The following is a 25920-nucleotide window of genomic DNA, read 5'->3' as shown; positions in this document are numbered from 1 at the left end:
CTGCGGCTCCTACATCCAGCTCTGCTCCCTGTCATCTGGTGGATCTCCCCCCCAGCCTCACCTCGGCCGGCTCGCACCAGCCCTCGCCACCATCTGCTTCCTGGTCACAGACAGGCTTCTGTGCATCCTGCTCTGGCAGGGCTCCTGCCACCACGGCTGCGGGTCAGCGACACCAGCTTTGCTCCCAGCAGCAAGTCTCCAACCCCACAGAGTCACCCCCACTCTCTCCAGACCCACAGTCCCTGGCTAAGGTGTGTCGTCCTGCCCCCCAGAAGCCGTCACTCCTGAGGAACCCTGTCTCTTCTCGCTGGGTTCAGCCTTGTGACCCAGTCAGCAGAATCCTCCGCAGTCAGCTCTGAACGGCTCGCTTACCCTAAGCCGTGTCATTCCCCTACATCCCTTACAGACACACACTCCCACGTACAACACTGTGAAGGTCACAACCAGCACCGGAGAATGTTAAAGAGCACATGGGCCAGCAGCGCTTGGGATGGCACCACACAATCCGCCACACGCAGAGCCAGCTCTCCCCTTTTATCGGGGAACCAAGTGGCGCCTGCTCGCCTTGAATCTCCTTGCTCTTGGAGATGTTTCCAGAAAACAGCCTTTTGCTAGGCAGGGTCACAGTGAGAATCTCGCACCAAACCGCTCCTGTGTGCAGCCGTGACGTATCCATCGCGCTTGCTCTCCCGCGCTGGCCGGACGGGGTGTTTGCTCAGGTGGCCAGCGGCAGCCTTCCCGCTGGAGGTGCCCTCCCAGCATAATTCCTTCTCGAAGGCCCGAGATCACGTGTTTCTCTCATCACAGAGAGCTTCTGCTGCGGGATCTGCAATAACCCTGCTTGGACCTGAGCTGAAATCAAACATGCCTCAAGCGAACAATAGCCAAATACCAAGAGCGATGTTTTTTCTCCTCGCAAAGAGCGTGTACGGCGCACGGGGCTAATCTGCACGGCTTCAGTACGTTCAGCACCTGTGTTTTTGTTTTCTTTGCAGTGGGAACAGTGGCTTGGCCTGCACTGCTTGTCCCTGCCTGCCTCGCAGAGAATTGCCCAAAGGTTTTATTCATTTTTAATCTGATTTCTTTTCTGTATGTGGGGAGTTGGAGTTAATGGAGGATTTTCCCCTACAACCTCTTTCGCTGATGGCCAAAAGGAGAACATCTAATGGCCAAGCTGTACGCTGCTTGGAGAGCTTCTTGCTCTTTATAAGAGATAGGGGTCACCTATTAAGGTGGCACTGCCATCCCCCACTTCCTTCTTTCCCCTTTGAAGGTGCAGCCAGGCTGGCAAGGCTGCTGCTGGAATCACGAACTTCGAGTTCATGAAGTCTGCTGTGTTTTCTGAGCCCACACCTTGCTGTACAGCTTCCATATTCAAAAGTGGGGCTTAATTACCGCCACTGCTTGGGCTCCTCAGACAGCTGGCCTTCCACAAACCCACTTTTTGGTCAGAGAATGCAAAGCTGCTGATGCCTCTCCATAAAATCACACTGAACTCACCAGAACTTCTTTTCACATAATACAAAAAGTTTCTAACTATGTCAAAGCATCCTGTTGTGACAGCTAAAGAACAAAGAACTTCAGATTTTGGTCTAAAATGACTTTTCAAAGGATTGTATTTTGTACTAAATAATAACTCTTCCTGTGATTCTGCTTGGGGCTCAGGATGGAGCTGTTCACCAGCAATCCCGCGCTACTTATTAGCTTCACTCTATTATCCAAAATAACAACAACAACAACAGTTCCGAATGTTGTTGCAAGACCAAAGATCCAGACTCCACATAAAAAGAACAGAACTATGATTTTGGCAGAGGAGGTAAAGAAATACAAAAGAATCCAAAACATACACAGGCTAATAAAATCTGCAGACTGTAACTCATGTACGCAGTTTAGACACGCTTGAAGCAAAGACGCACCACGCCACCCCCCCACCCCGTTATAAAATCCGGAGTTCTGGGCATCCTGTGCACGGATACACTTTCCCATCAATGCCTAAAATCAGTTCTCTAATGGCAGTGTGCAAACTCCGTACCTGCAGTAAACGTCACGACCAGCGACGACACTGGAGTCTCTTTTCGGAACAGATGGAGACGTTTCCATCCACCCTACGTTTGTAGCAGGCAATAATCTCGGGCTGGACGGTTTGCATTTGTTTCTGCTAAAAAGTCACAGAGCATAAGAACAGAGACAAGAAGCTTTCACGCGGTTACCAGCCCTTGGAAAGCTGCTCTCGATTACCGTACGCTTTGCATGTCCACTTCACTGGGCGCCTACCCAGGGCTGAACAGGGACAAGGTGTTGGGAAAACCCACCGCTGGCATTTAAGGGAAGCTGAGTGTAACAGCACTTAGTTGCTTTTAGGCACTGTCCTGTTTGTCTAAGAACATGAACCTTTCCTTTCAAACGCAAGCCAGCTCACAGCAGCGTCTGGGGACAGGCTTTCGCTTACAGCAGAGGCTAGACCTCCTTCCAGCTTGGAGTGGCCACGGGCTGTAACGTGGCACTCGTGAGCTTCCATTTATGCCAACGCTCTGGGGCCCAGGTTTTGAAGGTCAGAAGAGACAGAACACCAGGAGATTAGCTCATAGGCAAGGATGGGTGGGAAAGAATCGAAGGGGTTTACTGAGCAGCCCATAATTCTGGGAATTACTCAGTGAACACCATTCTGTCATTGCAGATATTACAGTTTACTTGTTGTCCAAATGAGGTTTATCGCCCACATCAGAAATAGCACAAAATCACAGTTCCATAGGAGGTCAGCACCGGGCTGCAGCGCAGGGATGAGTAAACTCACCTCTGGTTTGTGCATCTGCCGCAAAAACGTCAGGGTGCTACGGCATGAAGCGCTGTATGTGAAAGCAAGATGTTACAGTAAAAGATTTTATAATATTTTGGAAACGGCAGAACTTCATAACATTGAAAGTTTTATGGGAAAGAAAACAAGGCTTCTAAGTCTCTCCCAAATTATTTCAGCTTTGAAGTAGCAACTTTCACTTTGTAATTGCTGGAACACTCCCTCTCCTTGCAGTAAAGGGATCTTTCATGCGCCAACTGCTAAGACCGAGGCTCTGAGCCTTTTCCAAAGGGAACACGCTTGTGATGAGGCTGGCAGATAAACCCCACCCTATGGTAAGCCGAGCAGCGCTGCTACCATCTTTTTCTTGTCTGAGTTGCCTCACTCGTCCTTCTCACTCACGGTACTGAGGCCAGAAAAGATCATTAAAATCACCCAGTCCCTTAAAGAATAAGGTCTAGGGAATTTTATCCATCCACTTTCTGCCTTTGGTTCCTCTGCCTTCACCTCCACACCCATGGACTTCACAAAGGACAAACAAGGGGCCCAGACACATGGACTCCACAGCCAGCATGAGGTCTTCCTTCCACTTCCCTCAAGCAGCAAGGCACAAACCGACTCTAAACCAGCATAAAAATCCCCCTTCCTACCCCTGAACACAAAGTGAAGATCTTTCAACTGTTTATTCTTCTTTCAGATGACTCTAAAACAGCTAAACAAACCACTGGGAAAAGAGCCACACAGATGGACCTTAGACCCCTGTTCCGACGACATGGTCATAGATAACAACATGGAGATAGAGATCTGTTTCAACAGGCGTCCGTGTTGTGTTGTCTCCTGGGTAGGCCTGAAACACAGAGTATTACAGATACCCAGTCAGCAGAGAGAAAGGACACAGGTTTTGTGTCATTAATTTTCTTCTTCTTCTTCCCTTGGAACATCAAGTTTGATAAACGCAAAGAGCTCTGAGGGTGGGGTTATTTCTCACAGATGTCCTGCAGCTGCAGGAAGCTGGATTGGTGGCCCGCTTTCAATGCAACCAAACACAGTTTTAGGCATGCATTTTTGGATGTCTAACAAACCAAGGCACTTATTCTGAAATGCATATAATTTGATATTTTGTACCGTTACTATTCATACGCGACCATCTTTCATGGGAAGCACATCAAAGAAACCATCGTCCTAGATCAGTTCTGCAGAAACCCAAACAAATTACTGCCCAGCTTATTTCATGTTGGTTTTGAGAATAACCAAAGCCTGGGCGTGTTTGTCACATCCAATCTACAGTCCAAGGACTTCAGCTGTAAAGTTTAAAAGAGTGCGGCTGGCACCAGAGGAACACGGTTGGTTTCTGACAGAGGGAAGCTGTCTATAGTGTAATTACCCATTCAGCTCTCCACAGGAAAGATAAAACACCCACGGCAATTCAACTAGCTTTCAACTATGGCTGAAAACAGGATCTCTGGGTATGACTCGAGTATTTGCTTTGCTTGGATTCCACTGCTATGTGAATAAATGGTAGAGACCCACCAACTTCAGCAATAATAGGATCAGAGCCATTTTTAGGTGAAAGCAAAGCGTACGTTTGTCCTGTCAGTCACATGTAAGAGACACAGAGTCCACAACGCTCATCCACTTTATAGCACTACCAAGGAACAAGTATTTTCCTTTCTTTTATTCAATTGCAAATCCTTCTGAACCACTTACTGCGTGCTGGAGAAACACAGCTCTCCAGGAGAAGATGCATTCTCTTTTGTGAGGGACAGGGTTTAAAATCCAAGTTTGACCCTTATGCCAGTGACAATCTCAATCAGCTACAAGAACTAAATGACCTTAATGAGGCCACTTCCCTTAGGACTTCTCAAATCTTTTGTCTTAAGGAGGAAGAATAAGGATTGTGTGCAGTGGGGAAAGGACTGCACACAGCCGAAGTTCACCACTGCCTAAGTGCTGGGCTGGGAGATGGCCCACGCTTCAGATGCAGGAACTGATCCTGCTTTCTGGATGTGCTGGTGTTCAGCAGACCCTGCCAGGATTTGGGATATTACAGTTCCTGCAAGCTGCAGCTTTTGTTTCAAAGCAACCTAATATTTATTTATTTTCACCCAATATTTATTTATTTTTATCCACCTGCAGGCACGTTTCATAACAGAGATTTGTTTTTTAAGAGATGAATACAGGGACCACCAGCCCCAGGATGTGTCACCAACATTTTAGCAACGTTTCCTTTTAGCTAGAGGCACATGTGTGACCCTCCGAGTAAACAGAGCATCTTTCTGCACCAGATGTACCTGCTTATACTCTCCCATGCCTCGGTCCTCACACCTTGCGGTGAGTCCCGCTTTCCTCCTCAGCCTGTTCCCCCTCCCACGCTTCCTGAGCGCTTCTCGGCAGTCCCATTAACAGGACACAGCCTCGGCCTGTCCCGGCAGGAATGGCAATGGCTTCTCGCTCTGGTTGGGAGGAGAAAGGGCAGGGTATCAGAGACACCCTGCTTCGGAGATCTCTCAGTTGAGCAGTCAGTTCAACTTCCCATTTTTGTCACCACAAGGCCCAGACACACTCAGCCACAAGCAAGGTAGGCCAAGTTTATCCTGACAGGGACCGGGGCAGCTGTGTTAACAGGGGGGACAGCATGTCTGAGCAAGCCTGAAATATTAGCTGTGTACTGACAAAGACACCGTTTGCAATCAGACTCAATAGTTTAACAAACTCCACTGCATAAAGGCAATTTAGAACATTGGAAAAAAAGACATTTACCTTGGGATCCACATTTATTATTTTCATATCACTTCTGTTCTTGAAGAGTAGGCCACAGGCATTTTCTGCAATCACTTGGTAATTTGGGCTGGAATTTGAAGTGCTGACATTTCTATCCCAGTTGTAAAAGCTGTGAAAATGTGAAACAGCAATGCTGTACTTGCAATGGATGGATTCTTCCAGCTTAGAGGGCAGATTCTGACCTCCTTATTCATGCTGAGTAGCTCCCGATTCCACAACAGCCCCTCTGAAAGCCAGACAGATCCACTGAGGAGCAGAAGTCTACTAAATATTACAAAACCTGTCCAAACGTGGCCCTACATACCTCATCTCTGGCAATCCCAAAGTGAGGCCCCTAGCTCGCTCCTCATCCATTCAGTACTAGTGATACTAAAAAACTCAGAGCCCAGGTTACAACTAGTGGGAAGTGGCAGTGCTCGAGAACTACTGCTGTGACGGGAACAGCTCTGGAGACCACCTGAACGTGCTTCCCGGACCACCACAGGTCTGCAAACCAGATGCGGGAACCGACGGTTTCCCCTCAGGATCTCCCTGGAACGCTCTTGCTGCCTGGCTGTTTTCCTTTCTCTTGTTTCTAACACAATTAAAAGGTTTTGGAAGTCTCCTTGGAGGGGCTGAACCGCAGCTCCCCAAGGAAGATCCCCGCTCCCTGGAGAGCTGCAGGCATCAGCCTGGGACTAACTCTGGAGCAAACCATCCCACCAGGCTCGCTGTGCTCGCTAGTTTCCAACACGTCCGGTGCCAAACAAAAGCCAAAAGGCATCACCCTGCTATGTCAGACACAAATCGGACCCGGGATGGCACTGCTACGTGTAACGCTCCTTTGATCACTCACGTGGCACATGGCATTGCTGCTGCTGCTCAGATGAGCGTAGCTCTTGCAAGAGACGGAGGAGTGGGAGGAAGTCAGGAAATAATTCTGTAATAAGGATTCGAGAAATTTAGAAAATACTTTTTGATTTTCCTGCCTGCTGCAAGGATGCTCCGCTCCAACTAGGTACATGGTTCTGGCTTTTAAAGTGCCTCAATTTCTTCCTGTGAGCCTAACGCTTAGATGCCTGCAGAAAATGAGTGAAAGGTGGGTGGACACAATTCATTCAACTTACTACTGATAACTGCTTTGATATGCTAATTGGTCACATTATTTTGTCCTCTATACAATTATTTAATGCTCTCAAGTACCCATGTTAAGTGGTAAACAGAAAATTTTTTCATTCACTGTTTACATCTAAGAATAAGAAAAAGCACGAACTTATATACAAATTAAATACACAGATTCTTCTAACTCTCTGCTCAGTTACCTTATTTCATCCATGCAGCTTCTCCCTCTTCCCCAGCACACAACTTGGCTAACGAGTCCAATTGTACACTTGTTTCTGCTGGAAAACCACTACCAGATTAGGAAGGAATTGCTCTACAATATCTGGGGGAAGGGGGGAAAATACACATGACTCTGCAAAGAATTCTGCACATTCATTAAAAAGAAATTAAACATCTGAAGGCAGAAAGAGTCAATTAGCTGTCGGGTAATAACTTCCTGCATGTTGCCAAGTTTCCAGCCCTGCTCCTACCATACTTCCCCATTTAGTGAAGACAAGACCAGAGCTCAGACGGCCTTTCTGCTGGGAAATCAACGTCTAGTGCAAACAGTTTTGTCGTGGACTCTTTCACTCCATGACAAATTAGTTCCCATCATGTACTTAGGTGTGAGACACGAACCCCAACCACACTGGCTAAACCAAGCGAGCCTCTCCGAGCGCTGTGCCGAGGGCTAAGGGAACGGCGCAGTGCCCCGCCAGCTCCCCGCTGCCCTCCCCACACACGACCCCGAGCTCCTCGGCATTCCCGCGTTCTCCAAAGCACAGACCGGCAGGCAGCGGGACGGCGGCTGCTCGAGGAAGCCGGTGCCTGGCCACGGAAGGAAGCTTCCCCTGCGTACCTTGACTCATGTTCTTCACTCAAAACTGGTGACATCAGGGGATTCAAGCGCGCCTCACAGCCACCTTGGGCAGGCGGGACGAGAAGGGCTGCTGCGGCTAGAGGAGAGATACTGGGAGGACAAAGACAGACAGGCCAGCAGGAAATACTCCTAACACTGCCTGAACAGGCAGGAGGTCAGAAGAACATCTTGACCAGAAGAGCAAGGGGTTGGAGAAGGCTCCTCTGGAGCAGCCTCTCCCCTGCCAGTTACTGTTAGGGTGAAACTTGCTCACTGCAGGCGACGCATTCCACCAGGAAGGTGCTGCGAGAGGAGGGGCTGGGAACAGCGACCCAGGGAATCCCATCTCATCTGTGTTTCTTTCTCTAGAGTAAACACTAAACTCAACTTCAGCAGAAAGTGCTATTTAGGGGTTACAATAATCCCAATCTAATCAAACTAATGTTTACCATCAGAATTCCATGGGGCTTTAAATACTTAATCCTGAGATGAAAACATCCTACCAGATGAACACGATCAAATGCCAAAGAAAAAAATTTCAGTGTATGTTTTTTCTATTATTATTTTGTTTGATTAGCATGTGTTTTGGAACAAATGTAGCAGGTTTTAGCAGGGCACTTAAGCATGTGGAGTATGAGAGACTGAGCAGTGCCCACAGTCCAGCTGCAAGAAGAATGCATCTTGAGCTTTTGGGGGTTTTTTGTTCTTTTTGTTTGTTTGTTTTTAAACAATGACTTGTTGGTGCAGCGGTATGTAACAAGTAGCACACTGCGCTTGGGAACACAGACTAAAATATGTGAGTCGGGTTTTTTCACTCATCAGCTAATGCTGGTCTGTGCAGATTTTCATTCTGCAGGCAGGCAGATGCCCTCCCGGAACACAGGAGTCTGAATACAGGTTTTTGTACCCTTAAAGTTATCCTTCAGGTACCAAGATGGCAGCACATCAAACCACACGGTGCTTGGAGAATGTCTTTCATCCCAAAATCTCTGGGTCCTTTTGTAAACATGCATGAAACCACTTGACATTCTTGTGAGAGGTAAGGCAGGCTTTATTACAGCTCATCAGTGGCTGCGGGAGCCAGGGCGCAAAAACGCTGGAGACTTTTCCCTCGGATACGTGTGCTGACGGCGGAGCGGTGAGGGGTCCCGTCGCCGCCTCCACGCAGGAGATGGGGTGCTTCGGTTTGAGCCCCGTGGCTGCTCACAGTCAGGGAGCTGGACAACCGCTTTCCTGGAGGCAGCTCCTCAGCAAGGTTACAAACTGAATTTGGATGCCTCAGTGTGTGATTGTCCCCCTTTTCCCACGGTGGGAAATGAGCTGTGATGGAAGAGCTTCCTACACCGCTCACTCCAGGGGCCGAAACGCCGTGGTGCACCAGGCGCGGACAGACCCGTGCGGGCTCCAGACCCTGAACTAACGAGGGCTGCCCATCACCATCGCACCGAAAGAAACAAGGGTGCACATCTGCAGGGCAAGAGCTTTGTTGTCCCAACGTACTGTTTAAATCAGCAAAATCAAGGAGACAGAACACAGTGTAAAGGTGTTTATGTCTGTGTTGGCCCCACCTTTGATCCCATGGGGTTAGATTATACTACCCTGTTCTTTCTTCCCCTCAGGATAAGGATTGGTTCCTCGGTTCAGTTCTCTGCTTTTCTCTTCCCACCCACACATACACAAAGATAAAACCATTCCCTATAGCAGACTGGGACTTCAGTCAAAAGCTAATTATAAACAATGACGGCTCAACAGCTTTTTGCAGTTTGTGGTTCTACGAATTTGCGATGCAAACGACCTGGCTTCAGCCCCGCTCCAGGTAACGCACAGACCAGCTTGCTTCAGCTGGGCAGCAGCAGCACGGCGCAGGCAAGGGAGACGGGGGATGCAGGACAACAAAGGAGACTAGAACCGGGAATAAAAAGCAGCAGCAGCTCCTTTATCCTGGCCTTCTCCTTCTTTCTGCCCTCTGGTAGGACTGCACTGGTAATCACTGCAATGGGGGGAAACTGGCATTCTCTACGTGCTTGCCAAATATGACAAAAGAGCAACGTACGTGGATGGGATTTGGCCCGTCAGTCCTTCCACCGCTTTCTGGTGCAAACAAGGTCAAAGCCTCGGTGGGACAGGACACGGCGTAGTACAACACATACTGTTCCGGCCGTGCCTTTGCCATCTACCTCGTGTGTTTCGCTGCCTCTCCTTACTGAGCTCGGGAAACAGCCCCGTTGGCACGGGGTCAGCGATGGCGTTTCCTCTCTGCAGGGCAGTTTTAGGGACAAACGCTGTGCCAGCTCGCACCGCGTGTCTCTGAGCCAGCAGAGACGCAGCCTCTCCCTGCGCTGGAGCCTGGACAGCTCCCGCAGCAGCTCTCACCAGCTCTCCGCAGCCCCGGGACACAGCCTCGCCCAGCAGAAACCCTGACACTCGGCTCAGCACGGAGCAGCAGCAAAGCTGCCGCTGGTTGCAGGAGGGTGATGCTCACCCAGTGCGTTCAACAAGCACGGGACAAGAACTAACACATCGCTGCTGGTCACGGGGACCACAGCTGCTCCATGGCAACGAAGCTTACGAATAGCTGTGACCGTTTGATCCTGCCCTCTCCTCCTGATAACCCCCCGAGCCACATGGCTACTCCACCTCGTGCCTGCCTCCAAGATCGCCCACTTTTCCCTACATCAAAGAGGAAAAAGGAGGGTGATGTGCAAAAATGTGGAGCACCTGCTGCTTCCACTGACCTGTGTGCTCAGCAAGCCTCTCAGTCAGCTCCCGTGAGGCTGTGGGCACACCGTGAAGGGCAACGCGCTGGAAGGAGGCGAAGATAAATGCAGGGTGGCTAATGGCAACGAGCTTCACTGAGCTGTAAAGCCACACTGCCTGGGAAACGCACACCCAGAATGACACGAGCACAACACAAACCTCAGTCCGGTGACGTAGGCTAGCGGTGCCCCAACGGTGCTGCCTGCCTGACGCTTTCCTGCTGCAGGCAGCTCCTATCCAAGCATTACCTACACGGGGCATTCTGAGTTTATCGTGGCTTGGCGTATTTCTGTCGGAACAGCAGCACCACAAAGGACTTGGAAAGCAATTCTGTTACACAAGAGAGCTGGAATTCCCACAGCCAAAAGATGCTATCACCCTGTGATTCTGTTTTTCAGCCTTTTTCTAGACAGAAAAATAACCTCTAATCTTCATACAGTCATTTCTACATTGAAAAACACAGTTCTGTCTCTGTTCCCAGCTACTGCCAGCGCACACCTCTCCTGCCTGTCCCCTTCAACAGCTGCTGTATAGCTCATCCTGTTGGTCTATCCACCAGCATCTAAACCCGTTAGACTTTCTTCCTCTGTTTCACACACACACCAAGCTGTTGAACAATTTGTTGCACAGAGCTTACTCGTAAGGGACGTTTTCTTCCAATGGTGAATTATCTACGAATCAAAGATGACTTCAAATACGTGTAACACAACGAGCACAGGACACATCTACTCTATCCACATACACACCCCCGCGGGTATTCCACACGCAGCGGTGGGATCCAGGTGATGCCTCTCTGGGCTATCACACCAACTGCCCACTCTCCTGTCCCATCACCCTGTTATGTCACAAGCCATAGCACTTCACCTTCCATCAAAGCCAAAGGACTTCAGTCGGGCTGCCTATTTCAGTCCTCGTAATCTACGTGCGTGCCTCAAGTTCGCTGCCTCAAGAGATGTCATTAAAATCACCACACTCTTAACTGCTACATTAAGTTTCTTTTCATTTCCGAAGTTTACGATTCCTCCTTCTTCCCAAACTCTCCTCACCTCTGAGCACAACAGTTCCCTATGGGACCTTAACAAGTGCAAAGAAGGGTTTCAAAAATCACCAAGGAAAGAAAGGACACTACCTTTGCTTCTGGGACAGGAAGGTACAGATTTAACGACGTTATCATCGTTGATAAGACACAGCATATCGTTGACTGAACGTGCCTTTGAGTGCAAAAGATTTCCTCTCCTTAGCTGAGTTTGGACTGAGAGCTACGAACGGGAAATTAAACAAAAGAATAGCAACCTGTTTTTTTCAGATATACTTAAAATAACGCACAAAATCCTTCTGCAAAATATCATCATGGAGAGACTACGTTACTGCCTGTCTGGGATGACCCGTGTAACTCGGGTGGTTTCGGAATTTGGAAATGATGCAGTTCCCTCAACCCCCGGCAGAACTTGCCACGGTAACTGTTGCTGCAGGTATTTATACTCTATCTCCAGACACGGGACTGCTGCCACACACTGGAGCTGGCAGCCCCGACTCGCCCCTGCTGTGTACTGCTGTGTGCAAACAGGTACACAACAAAGGTCTTTATCAGACAGAAACCCGAGGTGGAAGGGGAACCGTTCGCTGTGTCGCTCCACCTCGTGCGAGCTGTGTACTGGGTATGGCCCAGGTGCTGCCCGAGGACTGCAACCAACTGGCTGATGTCCCTTCCTTAGCCGCTGCTGAGGGGCTTCTGCTCGCCCTGCATCTGGCCCCGGGCACGCTCGGGGCTGCCAAACCTCGCAGCCGAGCCTCCGGCACCTGGGCTGGGCTCGGGCCACCCTCCTGCAGCTCACCCCGGCCACAGTCCGAGAGCTCCAGCTTGCAGGTCTGTGCTCTCGCTTTCAGAGGGTGTGAGCAGACACCCTCGGCCTCGGCGCACGCAGAAATGTTCCTCATAGTCAAGGTGGTTTTTGTGTAGTCTGCTTGGTACTCCCAGCATTGTTAGAACCTTTTGCGTTTCAGCATGAAGGTGAAGATTAATGAGAAAAAAAAAAAAAGAAGAAATAAAAGCAATAAAAGGAAAATAAATTAAAGTCCTCAGGGCTATGGGCCCGACCCCAAGAAATGATAAAACTACTGTCGGGCTCCAGAAGCTGTGCAGTAATCGCTCAGAACGTATTATCTTATTAGTCCTCTCCATCTTTAAAGAATAAAACCACCCAACACATTAGGATTTATGGCCAACGAAAAGAAAAAGTTTTATCTTGAAGCTACGACAAAGAAGATAAAAGAGAGGCATGTAATTGTTGAAGGAACAACAGGATGAATAGCTTATACACATTGTGCAATTAACAATCACTGAAGGCCTGTTGGAAGCTGCATACAGCTGATAGATCAACGCACAAAACCAGAGTCCCTGCTCTTTGGCATACCGGTCACCATGATTGCAGAGCACTCAGGCCATCAAGGAATTCCTTTTTCCTAATGTGCCTTTTCAAAGTGTCTTCAGACGGGAGTCAAAAAAAACACTCTATAACAATAAAACTCTCAGTCATAACAGTTTCCCTCCTGGCCAGGCCTTGGGCGTTAAAGCAAAACCAAACCAACCAACCAAAGCAAGTGCCGTGTACAAAGACATGCCCGCAGCGGCCAGTGTCCTTGTTCCAGGGACAGCCAAGTTCTGCACAACGGTCTCTGGAGAACAGGGGATCTCGAGTTCATTCACCAGGGGTTTAGCAAAACCAGCTCCTCACCATGGCAAAGGAATATAGAATGATCAGCTGAGATGGGAGGAGACATCACTGAATCTTCCTCAGAAAACAATCAAACCTTAGGGAAAGATTTATGATCTGTTTATCTGAGGGGAATTTCTAGCCAAGCCCGCCCTAGACATGACGAGAGGCGTCACAGCAGAGCATCTGCCTGGTGTCACACAGGCTCACTTATTAGCTTTCCTCTTCCCTTAACGAAAAGCCAGAGTATGAGGAACAACTGTAGCCCTGCGCTATCATTCAGTTAACTGCTTCAGGGGCCAAAGCTGCAGGTAGGTGCCGAGACAGACTTCCAAAGCCTGACAGGTTCCTGCAGTAGGCAGGGTGCATTGTAGGGAGCTTCCACGGGTCTTTCAAAATCCCCCCGGGCACCTGCCTACACCTTTAATGCTTTTCAAAGCATGACCTTCAGACGTGTGCCGAAGCCGCACCGAAAACAACGCTTGGGTGCTTTGTTGGATCAGAGTCGTAACAAGACATGCTGAGCAGGAAGACCCTGAGGAACTAAATGGTGACTAGACAGGCGAGCTAGTCAAGGAAATGTCACGTATTGTGGCAGATCGATTTGGACGCGTATTTGTGGAGCTGGGCCAGCTCCTCCAACGCCTTCCCTTCTGAAGGAAGCGGGGTTAACATCCATGAATAAATTAGCCTCTTGATCAAAGTCTGATCAAGCATCGGAGATGAAAAGATGGATTTTTCTGAAGGCATGTATTCAAAGCATGCCTAATGTATGCATGTATCTCTCGGTCTTTCTTCCTGTGGTTTCTTTCAAAGGGTCTTCTTCCTTTCCAACTGTAAACTCCTTAGGCAAAGAGTCGAGTCCAGAAAGAATTCATCTACAAAACCATGCGCTAAAACATCTAATTATCAGCTGAACTGATGAAAAATAATGCTTTTATGAAAAATGAACATTTTTTTCCCCCAGTATTTTACTTCAGTGGTGTGAGGCAATGCCAGGGGAGACAGCCAACCTTCAAGGCTTGGAAAGGGTTCTTTCCTCCTTCCCAGACCTCACTAATGCAAATCCCTTTTAAATCCTAATGGCTTGGGCACTGAGGGAATCCTCAGAGCGACCAGTCTGCTGAATGATTAAGGCTGCAGTTTCCAGGTGACCTGGGGACACTTGGATGCATCTTTCCCACCAGAACTGGAAAACAGCACATGGAAAATACCAGCCCCTGAGAGGAGCTCAGCTCCCCTCGCACCTTAGTGTAGAAGACCGTGAAATTGCTGAGAGCTACCTCAGGCACTGTGGAGGTGGGGCACCGACCTGCCTTGCTGCTTTCTGCAAGCTGTTGCATAACAAGTCTCATATTCTTCAAACTCTGCCTACTATACTAACATTTAGAAGACAAATCTTAAAATATTTAGGCATATTTTCAAAATATTGCTCTATAACCCCCTCCTGCCCCCCCACCTTTCTGCAATCAGCTCAGTATTTTATCTGTATCACAGTAACCTCAGCTTTTCAATACACAGGAATAAGAGAGAGGAGAATCCATCAGGAGTTTCCATCCTGGGCAACTTAACTTCCCTTCTAGTGGCAAAAATGACAGCTTTTCAGGAAAGGACTACCCCCTCTTGAGGGAAAAGGTCTTGGGCACAGTCACTCCTAAGCTTATTAGATCTGAAGGGCTGTTGTAAAACACATCCCCAGAAACCTCTGGATTACAGACTCTGGGTTCAGGATGTAAAAACTGCTGCAAAAGGGGCTTTGCAGTTTCCAGCTTGCCAATGCTAGTTGAGAAAAAGATGTGTTTGGCTAGGACTTGGTAGGATCAGAGCACCCAGGTGGCTGCTAAGTCTGGGGAGAATTACTAACAGCTAGTAGTGTAAAAACAACATCTTAAAGAGTAACCCACTACAACACACATTTCAGCTAGTGGTGTGAGGCACAGCAACATACAGCCTGAATGGCTCAAATCAACATAACTATTGAAAACAGGTTGTTTTTTTAATGCTTTCAAATCACAAATACACTATCGATCTGGGAGGCTGACATACCTACTTTAAACGTACGTTTAGCAACACAGCAGACAGATGAAAGGGCATCAGGCAGGGAACTTCTCTATTTCAGTCCAAACAAGGCAGCAGAGCTGTGATATTAACGAAGCAAAACAGCATACAGGGTTTTCACATTCCTTATCTCTTCTCTACAACAGATTCATAGCTTGTAATCTGACGGCAAAGCTTATGCACATGAGACACACGTGTATAACTAGACAGTCGAGCTCTGTCATCTACTTGAACGTTAAAATGAGAAACAGTCTATAACCAGAACCCCTTTGAAATCTGGAGGGATAAAAAAGGATGGAGGCCCCAGCTCCTCAAGCTACATGAAACCCACTGAATACAACAGGACTATGCAGAGCACTGAAAGCTCTGCATGTGCTTGGGTCAGAAAAACCCTTCCAGGAAGAGGCTGTACGAACAGGAGGAGGTTGTGCATGTTAACAGCAGACAGCAGGAAAAGTAGGGACGAGAGACAGAAGCTGAAGGAGAACCTCACGTGGTCGGAGCGCTGCGTACGTGAGGACGCTGCACGTGAAAGCATTTGCTGGGTCTTGCGGAAAACAGATTGACAGAATCTAGACCCAAGTGCAGTGATCAAAAGCCAGAGATGGAAAAAACCACAGAAATAATAATCCCAGTTCTTCACTAACGTATAGATGACGTTCCACAGGTCAGAAGATAATTTTTAGTGTTAGTTCCAAGTGAAAGCATTTTAAGTGAGGAGCATCAAGCCAATGGCTCGAACTTGTCCAAACCATAGCAAGAAAAAAAAAATAGAATAATTATTAGCGAAAAGATTAGCACAGTAATAAGGAGAAGTAAATGTCCTGTAAAGCCTGAAGCATAGATGAAGGCTTCCTGGAAACTGGTTCAGTGCCCTCATCAGTTTGAGAGTAGAAAAAAAACCTGTTGTTTTCAACTTTTGTCCCGTGTTTATCGCTTTTACATGCTTTAATACTCTAAAGAACAGAGCAGATTTTGCAGTATTCAGGGAATGGGAGTGGATCCCATCTCCTGTGCATCCCCCGAGACCAAGATGCTTCGATGTCTGAAAAAGACTGTAATTCTACGAGAAAGAAAAGAAAAAAATAAATAGCCTTGATCTCAGTCAGGCCCAGGACAAAGCTCCAGCGAGAGCAGCCTCACGTGCATTTTACATTTCTGCACATGACACGTGAATAAAACCCTGTTCCAGAGAGGCGAAAGCAAAAACTCCCTTTAGGCCCGAGCTGCTGCTGCTGCTTTTAGAAAGAAGGATATTCAGAACCACCATTTGCAAACCCTGGGAAGCTCACTCTCATTTAGGAGCACTGTAAGAACAACTCTCATTTAAGCATGTGTAGCGTTTCACAGCGTAAAAACAGACAGCAAAGTCTTTTACATACTTTGCAAAAGAAAATATTCATCAAGTTCCCTGCGAGTGGGGAAAAATCTGACTTAGAGCAGATTAATAACTTGCTAGTGGTTTTAAATTAAAAAACATAGATAAGTTATTCCCCTCCCTAATGTTTTGAGCTGGATTCTCAAATATTATGATTTATAACTGATGTAATCATTGTTTTTCCACATCTGCTTAATGTAGTTGAATGTTGGAGAGTACTGGAAATAAGATATATGTGGCGTATATAGAACAGAATATCGCCACGTCCAACAGTAAGAAACAGGGATATTGTCAACCAAAAGATGAGAAAACTCACCAGTTCCTACGCATCCAACCAGAGCTATACACTGCCACAACTCCTGCCTCCTACACGTTTGGTTTAAAATCTGTCACCCGTCTTCTTCGAGACAGAATTTCACAAGTACAGAACACAACATAGTTCGTGTTATACTGCAGCATTTTATGTGAAGTTATAATTTTGCAAGAAACACATACATCAAAAGGTATTTGCAGGCATGTGACGGCATTTAAGTGAACACAGTGGAAAATTACCGTAGAATTAAAGGAGGAACCTATCAACAACCCTCCAGAAAACACATGCAAGTGTGCTCTGGCAAAGCGACAGGCGCGCTGGGAAGCCAAGGCCGTCACCGTCGCTCTGCCCTGCAGACAGGGAAGGGGCTTCCACGGCAAGCAAGTCGCCCTCCCTGTCTGTCCCTGTAGGGTCACCTGACACAACGCCAGCGAGACAAATACCACACTTACATGGAGACTGTGTCTGTTCCTCCCAGATGTGCAGGTCAGAACCCACACAGGAATCCGTCGCTGTCTTCGTTCAGCCCGCACCCGGGCACTATAAATGCTAACAACATAAGTGCTAACACAAAACACCCACCAGTACACTCAGCTACAGGTTGCAGCAGGTTGTCCAGGAACAGCAATCGTCAGCAATGAGGGAAAAGGGAGCCAGAAGAGAGGAGAGCAAAACCAGCCCCCATCCCCAGCCAGCCCTGCCTTTATAGTGAGCTGGGTGTCAGTGATACAGAGCACACCTGTGGGCCAGCCTGGGGCAGCTGCCCTGGGTTCAGCTGCTGAGGGCCCTGATCACCACGGCCACACACTGGAACCAAATCCCAGTGAAACCAGGACAGTAGCTTGGAACTAGCACCCCCATTCTTTATCCCTGCTTTGGTGTTCAGAGCAGCATTACTTAAAGAACAGCGCTTCCATTATCAAAACATTTCCCATTTGTTTATTTTAGCAGATGTGAGAGGTCTGATTAATCAATTGGGACTTTTTCATTAAAAGTGTCAAATGTTGTGAAAATTCTGACTTCTGTATTGGTTTAGGGCTGAAAAGGTTGGAATTATATGTTGTAACATTATATTATATACGTGGGATTATATGATGTGAGAAATAATTTGAATGTTCCATTGCAAATAAAAAAAAAGCGTCTCTCCTTACCTGAGTCTAGTAAGTGCTTTACAACGGTACCATTAGCTCAAAGAGCACTAAGAACAGCAGAATTAAAGAATTACCTTTCCTTCCCCACCTTCAATGCTAGCCCATGCTTCCCGCAGCCCTTCTCCTGCTGTTCCTCAGGGAACATTTCCAGTGTGGTTACAGCATGTGTGACCTGCCTGCGCGCAGGTGGCCGTAAATCCATATTACCAAACGCTTACTGGAGCTTTTGAACCTCTCTGAGAGCGTGGTACCAACATCCCACAAACCTCAGGGCACAGCAGCGCAGGAGAGGGAGCCAGCCAGACACCACGTCGTCACAAAGAACGTTTTGATCTGGGGATGTAATGAGAAGCAGGGCTGCAGGAAGGTCTCCTCGGTGGCAGCTCCAGCGCGTCGGTGCAGGTGCAGTGCCCAGACAGAGTGCTGAAACGACGCATTTCTGGCATAGCGAGGGCTCCGGCTTGGCTCGGCACGCACAGCCTGCACGGCCAAACCTTGTTACTGGATCAGCCTGGAACGTCATTCTGAATCCATAGTCTCCAGGCACTAATCAAGAAAGGGGGCCAGCAGGAGGGGGGATAGCCTGTTTAAAACTCATAGTAGAGGGAAAACATGCCCTCCAAAAATGCCCTATCCGTGAAACGAATTAAGTCACTTTCCCAGCTTGTGGTCATTTTCAGAGACATAATAAAAATAGCCTGTGGGACCCATAGAGTACCTGCAGTTAAGCTGTCATCACGTGCAGATGTATGGCATCTTTACTATTGCGGCGCATTACATTATTTCCTTAAATTGGTCTCATGCTTCAGCCCCTGGAAAAGCACCAGAAGAATTTACTGGGGCCGCGAGACTCGGATTGCGCTGAACAAGCCCCGCCGGGCTCACTCGGAAAAGCTTGGGAACTCCCTGCCACTCACCCTGTAAGCCTGGGATGAAAGGGAAAACGGAAAGCTCCAGAGTCGGGCTGAGCGGCCGCCGCAACCCGAGCTGCGAGCTCTGGAACCGGGGAGGGCTGCTCCCAGGCTGCCGACACGGCACCGTGCACCCCGGGCGAGAGCCACAGCACTGCCGGCGTCAGAGAGCAGGCGACAGGGCTGCGGCCGCGAGAGAGTCTCGTTTCCACAAAAAACACCGACACGCAGGATTGTTACGAGGCTTCCCAGAGGAGCGCCCCGTTCTGTGCGCTCTCCGCGAGCACCTGCGAGCGAGAGGGGAAAAGGAGGCAGCAGGAATGAACGGAGCTCAGAGACCAAGAAAACCGGGCAAAGATCTAAAACACAACTAAAGATGAGTAAAACAAAGTCATGCACTTATTTCATGGGGGAAAAGAAGGGATGTGGATGTTGGATGACGGGGAAAAAAAGGTCAAAAAGAACGTGACACGCTTCTTAACATTCACAATATTTAACATCTGAGACGCATCACTCCTGCTTGGCACAGCCCTGTTGGCATCAAGCAAGCTGCCCTGTCTTGAAGGAGACGAGGCTGAAACGCAACGTCAGGCTTTCTCCTGAAGGCTCACTGACTCACGAGCCAGACCTCCCTCTGCTCTCCACGAGCACGGGGGGCCTTCAGGATATTTTGAAAATAAAATCGCTATTGTGTATCATACAAAGACTTTCACAAACATCAACATGAACTCTGTAGTGCAAACAAACAAAGAAAGATCGCCTCCCTCCCTTTTTTTTTTAAGCAATCAAGAGAAGCGCAGAGAAATATTATTTATTCACACAGATCCCTGCTGAGGCCAGGAGTTTGGTTTCTTTACCTTCCTAATACCCCCAAGAGATGCTGATTTAAAGCTTGTGACATGGTGGCATGAAGAAGTGATACAGTCAGTGCACATGGCTTATAAAGCGTGTGCTCCTTTCTAAGAATACTCGTAGAAGCAAACTGAAAATGACTGCAATTACACTAACTTGGTTTTGACGAAGTATCTTTGACGTGACCATTGCAGCCAGAAAAGAAGATCCTATAAGATGCTTTTGTTTTGTATCTAAATACTTGTTTTTCACCAGTGAGATGTAAGGATGAGCAGTGAAATGGTTAGAAGCGCAGGATATTTCCATACAAAGAAAGAGTAACTGGCATCACGGAGAAGAAAAGACAAATATGTGACATCACAATAACCCAGAAATAAGAGAAAACACAGTGATACTGAACAAACTTTTAACTGGAAATGCTTCTCTGTACACGACCAAATTACTTGCAGACCTCTGCTGCGGCGCAGGAGATATGTAGAATCAGTTTGGGGTACTGAGGAATTTTTCAACCCCATGTTTATCTCAAGACCCTGATTGCACAGACCTCACCAAGGATGTGGGAAATGCAGTCGCACATCCATCCTTCCCTGGATCGTTAATTATTGACATGGCTCAGAGAGGAAAGCTTGAAAAACGCAGCCACAACAGCCCGTAACCGCCGAGTCACCCTGAGCTCATTAGGGGTTGTTCTCTGTCTCTCCCCGCTCCTTCCCCTCCTCTGAACATTTTACAGATACCAGGTCTTTTCCAAACAGTAGTTTCAGAAGTTTTAGGGAAAGTTTTTCCAAGGACTTAAAACAGGCCCCTCAACAGATCCCTCCCTTGGTATTAATTCTGGTTCCTGAAGTTAATCATCAAGAAATAACCTCTGGTCTCTCAGGCCAGGCACAGGTACGGGCTGTCTGTCACAGGGGCCGGGGCTTCACCCTGCTAAGAGTGAGGGAGAAATTCTGTTTATGGCAAGACACAGTGATTCTGCAGTCAAACCCTAACATCGTGCCACGAATGCACAGCTTTTCCTGCAGCAGCTGGCAACCAAAGCAATACCATCACCCATCAATGCACTGCGGGAGAATTTTGCCATCATTTTCACTAGGACTCAGCTGGCGACTGAAGAAAGTAAGAGTTATTCCATACAACCATCCATTAACACGCCAAACGGATGATGAACGGGGTCCGCAGGTGTACCCCAAGAGTGAGTTACCAAAGGAGTTTCCTTTCAGAGCCCACTGAAGTAAAGCACCACCACGGCACATGGAGGAATGGCTAACTGTGGATCTCTCAACACAAGGACAACCTCCTGTTATATTTGCAAAAAAAATCCCTCCTGATCAACAAACCAGAAAACACCAGATCAAACACAGCCTGTCTTCCTCTAACGCCCATTCCACATCCTGCTCTCTGAAAGCTGGACGGAGATCCACAGTAAGAGGTGTCACCAAGCACAGGCTCCTGCTGCCTGGCGTAGGTGACCCACTCCTACCTCTAGCTGCTGTAATCAATTAATTTTCAGGCAGCCACAGAGGACGCCCTGGCTGGGGAGAAACCATTTCCTTCGGGCTGGATTCTGGGGTTACCACAACCCTGCACGTGGGTCGCCGCTGCCTTGTAACTCCCGGCGCACAGCTGGGGCGCAGCTGGAGTTCGGTTCGGCTACCACCACCGGCTCCTTAAGGGAGGAGAAGCTCTCTGCACGTCTACTGCCCATGCCACAGAGTGTGAAAACGCGACCTCTTCCCTCTCAGCTCTTGCCTGGGTGAGCGGGGTAGGAGCACTGCTCTCTGTAAACTGCTCTCACATCTGCGGGGCACGGCGTACAGCAGGGGAGGGAGAAGCTGCCTCACACCCCACGCTTGGGAACGCATTGCTGGCCGTGATTTGGCCTACAGGTCTTTACAGATTAACAGATGGTATCTTAGAATATACCTGGCAATAAAACAGGAGGGAATTCCAACCCCAGTTAATGAATGACTGCCAATGCTGCGCCCGCTCGCAGCCAAAACAGACCGCAGCTGAACTACTAGAGGAGAAGGGCAGAAGCTGGTGGGATGGCTCTTGCCAGTAACGAAGAACAACACGCCGTCTCCGAAAGCACCCGTGTGTCATGATGCAGATCTATCGCCGACGAGGCGCGTCACCACACAGCCCCAAATGCCGGACCTCCCACGCTCTGACTGATGCGTGCCAGGGCCAAAACCAAACGAGTTCCGCTGCTGATAAGTGATTTCAGACCATCAGCTCAGGGGAAAAGCTAGGACCCGTGTTCTACAGTAAATGGCTCCTTACCTGGCTCTGCTTTAGAAAAGAATGTGCACACTAATAAGAAGAAATGGAAACACTGCAACCAGAAGCCGAGTGTGAGGATAGAACACTACAGCGTACAGCATCAATGATACTGTGTCTAGCATACCGTCACAGAAAACTAACGAAAAACCAGGGCAGGAGTTCACAGAAAAGTGAAATAGCACAGTTCTGCTGCAAGACACTCACGTCATCCTCATTCACTACAAGAGACGCTCGAAGAACGGCTGATCGGAAGGGAGCCCAAGCTTTGTCTTTTGCTGTGCTGCTTCATTCAGATAGCTTTTTGGTATGGTTCCACAGACTGAACAGTCTCCATTTTCCTTGAACAAATTGTATTACACTTGTTTCTCATCAGCTTACATAAATTAGCCAAGAGTGAATGGATTCAATTACAGCCCGGATTCCAGACCTCTTAAGAACTTACTGCCTAACACATTCCTTTCATTTAATAAACTGGAACCAAATGAGGATTATATCATATAAATAATATTCCCTCGATAGGGCAATGCAATCAAATGGCAAAAATACTCAGAGGAACCACGCAGATCAACTACAAGAGCCTCTGATATTACCCACTGGATTTAAAGTATGAACATCACATAAACTTAATTGTACAGTATTTTTACTTTGTTTTATGAACAAGAATCTGATTCAGAAGGTACTTCAGACAAATGTAATATCTTTGGACAGCTTCAGACAACTAAAGAAAAAATACGCTGCAGCCAAGTATGGATTTCCATATTTACAAGATCATTTGATAGCTCTGCACAAGATACTAACCTCTCCCTCAAAATCCAAGATTTACAATCGCCCAAGGGACTAAGAGTAAATACGACCAAGAGTAAGGGCTTCGTAAAGCTCTGAGTGAGGCAGTTTCCCAAACTGACTTGTTCTGTAAGAAGGCAGCATCATTTTGGAACACCTTAAACCGATACGACAACTTTTAGGAACAACCAGAAATACTCACCCAGTCTTTCAGCCTGAGAAGCAGACATGCCATCTAGAGTGGGGCATTTTCATACCTGCCTAAAGCGTAAGTATCCAGGGAAGAAAAATGCGATGAAAAGACTTAGATTCGGAGCTCGACAAGAGATTCAAAGCTGAAGGCACAAAATCATCCATACAGTCAGATTATCCCCCTTCACAAACAGCGTTCTTGACACTCTTTGAAGCAGTTGGGTAGAAAACAAAGAGGCAAAGGAACAACACTGCCAAGATGAGGGATGACCATTACATGTACAATTACCTGTAAGAAAATTCTTTTTAGATTACTGAAGACTGTCTGAAGACAGTTTTGATGACAGCCTATGTAATTACAACTCGTCTAACCCTAAAGCCGTATTTAACCTGGCATGCAACTACAAATACAGGATCCAGTAGGTGAAGTTCAAATTTTAGACTCCAACCAAGAAAGACGATGTTTTCATCTACTCAACAAAAAGGTTTTCAGGGGACACGGTAAGTTCTCTGCCAAGGAGAATCTTTAAATCAGTACAGTGCTAGCCAAGTCTTTCTTCCTGGGCTTCTTCATACCTGTCCTCCATCTGTCCAAGAACATTCTCAATGTTAACCATGACAACGGTGGGAATGAAACGCACAGCTCTGAAGACACCTAACTGGTGCAAACTGGGGCGCTCGACAACTCCACTGCACCACGGGATACACTAACGTGGTTAGAGATGTTCTGTGACGTGAAGGGGCTTTCGCAAAAAGCCAGTTTGTACGTGTGATGCTTCAACCACCACATTATTTAACCATGAAGTGAAGGTTTTTTCTTTAGCCGGTGTACAATGCAGCAAGACTTCAGTATGTATAGGTGTAGTTATATAGATATTTCTGTATCTGTATACTACCCTCATTAACTACAGCGCATACATTCAGACATATAAATAAAGCAGCCTTCCTACACTGCGTATGCTTTATCTGAACTTCCCTTTATGTTCAGCTGGAAAGTTCAAGCGCAGTTCTGAACGGGTTATATTCTAGTTACAAAACTCCATATAGAAGTAATGGCCTATCGCCCTCCCCCCCTTTTTTTTTCCTTTAAACTAAGAAGTAAAATGAAACACCACCTGAAGCTATATGCTGCCACTAGAAGGAACGAACATACTGAGCTGTCCACGACGTCTGCAGTGTACCCTAGCTTTCACACAAGGGAAGGAAAAAGGTTGAAGCATACACTAAGTGAGACTTTTTCAACTCGGAATAACCAGGACTAAGCACAGCTACTGGATACAACAGTGACTTTTCTTATTGGATATGACAACAATAATTTTAAAAGGCTTATTTATGAGTCACTAATAAAATCCTAATACGTATAAAGGACACAATATGCGAAGCAGAGACAATGTTATGCTCACTCCTGTTCTTAATTCAGTCAAAACCATCAACTGTCTGTTCATCCCTGTGATTTCAAAGCGTAAAATCGGGATTTTTGCTTCCCACGTCAGGTAGTGCTGAGGGAGTTCAGCATCTCTGCCTCATTGCTGACATCTGCCGTCCCGTGCACGAGTAACACAAAACCTTCACCGCCCACTCGTCCCCTCCAACACTCGTTCCTGCTCTCTCGCTCTGTAACACGGATCAGAATTTGACAGAACAGTATTTGCAGCAATTTGCACTACAGAAAAACCACCCTCAGAAAATGCATTAACTCCTTTGTACTGGACGCCGTTTTACCAGGAGACAGTAACTGCACAGGACGCTGCAGCTCGTTGTGGGCAGCTCTTACCTTCTAACACGTGGGAAGAGGAGACTCCCCCAGTGATTCACGGAACCAGCCCGCTGACACGTTTACCACCTCTTCCCCCATGCCAACAGCACCTGCCTGCCGTATCACACACCGCTTCAGCGCTGAGCACGCTCCCAGGCCTCACTCAGACCTCGGGCTTTGCTGCACCAAACCGCTTCAGCTTGGCCTTCACCAACAGAAGCGCACAAACATCTCTCATACGTATATCTCTGGGCACTCAGGCACAGCATGTACTTTAAGGAAAACAAATTTTTTTCAGCGAAAAAGCTCACTGATGATGTTTCTCATTAGTCACAGGTAACACACCATCTTATTTGCCACCAGAAGACCTCTGCAGGCAGCCCACTTTCAAAGCAAAGCATCCTCCCATGGACTCTGTGGACAGCGGACAGTCAGAGGTGTTCTGGCAATTGCTGACCCCCGCTGTGTGTCCTGTGGCATCGCCAGAAGTGTGCTCTTACCAAAGCCCCTCGCTATTTACAGACTCCTCAGGGTAACGAGAGATGCAGAGACAGGCGACGGTTGTAACGTCCTGGTTAAGTTTTATGCTCTGCACTAAATAAATCTGACAGGGACCCTTCTCAAAGCCGTTCTCCACAACCAATTCTGATCCGTGGTGTTTGCCTTTCAGTGAAAAACACTTTCATAAGCTATCTTCCTACTCAAAAACATTTAAATCTTTCTCTATATACTGCCTAAATACAAATAATTGAAAACAAAGTCGAGATAAATACCTTAGATCAGTGGTCCGAGGAAAAAGTCTTTTCTTCCCACTGAAGTAGGCTTCAAAATCATCTGTTGTCAGTCTGTGTGCATAGTCGATGTACGCAGACACCTCCTGGCGACGACAATTTCGGTCACGAAGGAAGATTATGGTCTGGAAAACACAAAGGCGGCCACAAATGAAGAACAGACACATAAACGCATGCACAGATTTCTGTATAAAAACAGCTGGAGCGTGTATAAACAACTTCACCTTTACCTGGGCCAGGCTTCTGTTAGGAGAGTAGACACTTAAATTATGGCACATTACGGCATAGTCTTAACACAAGCTTGGCAGCATTGCAGGAAAAAATAAATATGAATGCAGCGTCACGCAACGTGCCCTCATGTACTCCCCACGTCTCCTGCTGCCGCTTTGGAAGGGTGCCCCCGAAGTCCCGGACCACATCTGCCAGCCCCATGCACACAATCCTAAAGCAGTCTAACCCTATTT

The 25920-nt window shown here is 47.6% G+C and overlaps 1 protein-coding gene across 1 annotated transcript in view; it reads right to left on the bottom strand.

Annotated features, from left to right (window-relative positions):
- Positions 1–1070: 1070 nt before the first annotated feature.
- CFAP299 (cilia and flagella associated protein 299) overlaps positions 1071–25920 on the bottom strand; it is a 173315-nt gene continuing 148465 nt past the window's right edge. Inside the window, exons 4-7 of the mRNA XM_068404201.1 lie at positions 25439–25581; positions 5555–5684; positions 3567–3641; positions 1071–1193 (exon numbers count right to left, since the gene is read on the bottom strand). Of these exons, the coding sequence (XP_068260302.1) occupies positions 1071–1193; positions 3567–3641; positions 5555–5684; positions 25439–25581 (471 nt within the window). The remainder of the gene's footprint in view (positions 1194–3566; positions 3642–5554; positions 5685–25438; positions 25582–25920) is intronic.

This window comes from Nyctibius grandis, chromosome 6 (assembly GCF_013368605.1).
Source record: "Nyctibius grandis isolate bNycGra1 chromosome 6, bNycGra1.pri, whole genome shotgun sequence".
Lineage (NCBI taxonomy): Eukaryota > Metazoa > Chordata > Aves > Nyctibiiformes > Nyctibiidae > Nyctibius > Nyctibius grandis.
This window is presented reverse-complemented; position numbering and strand designations above follow the sequence as displayed.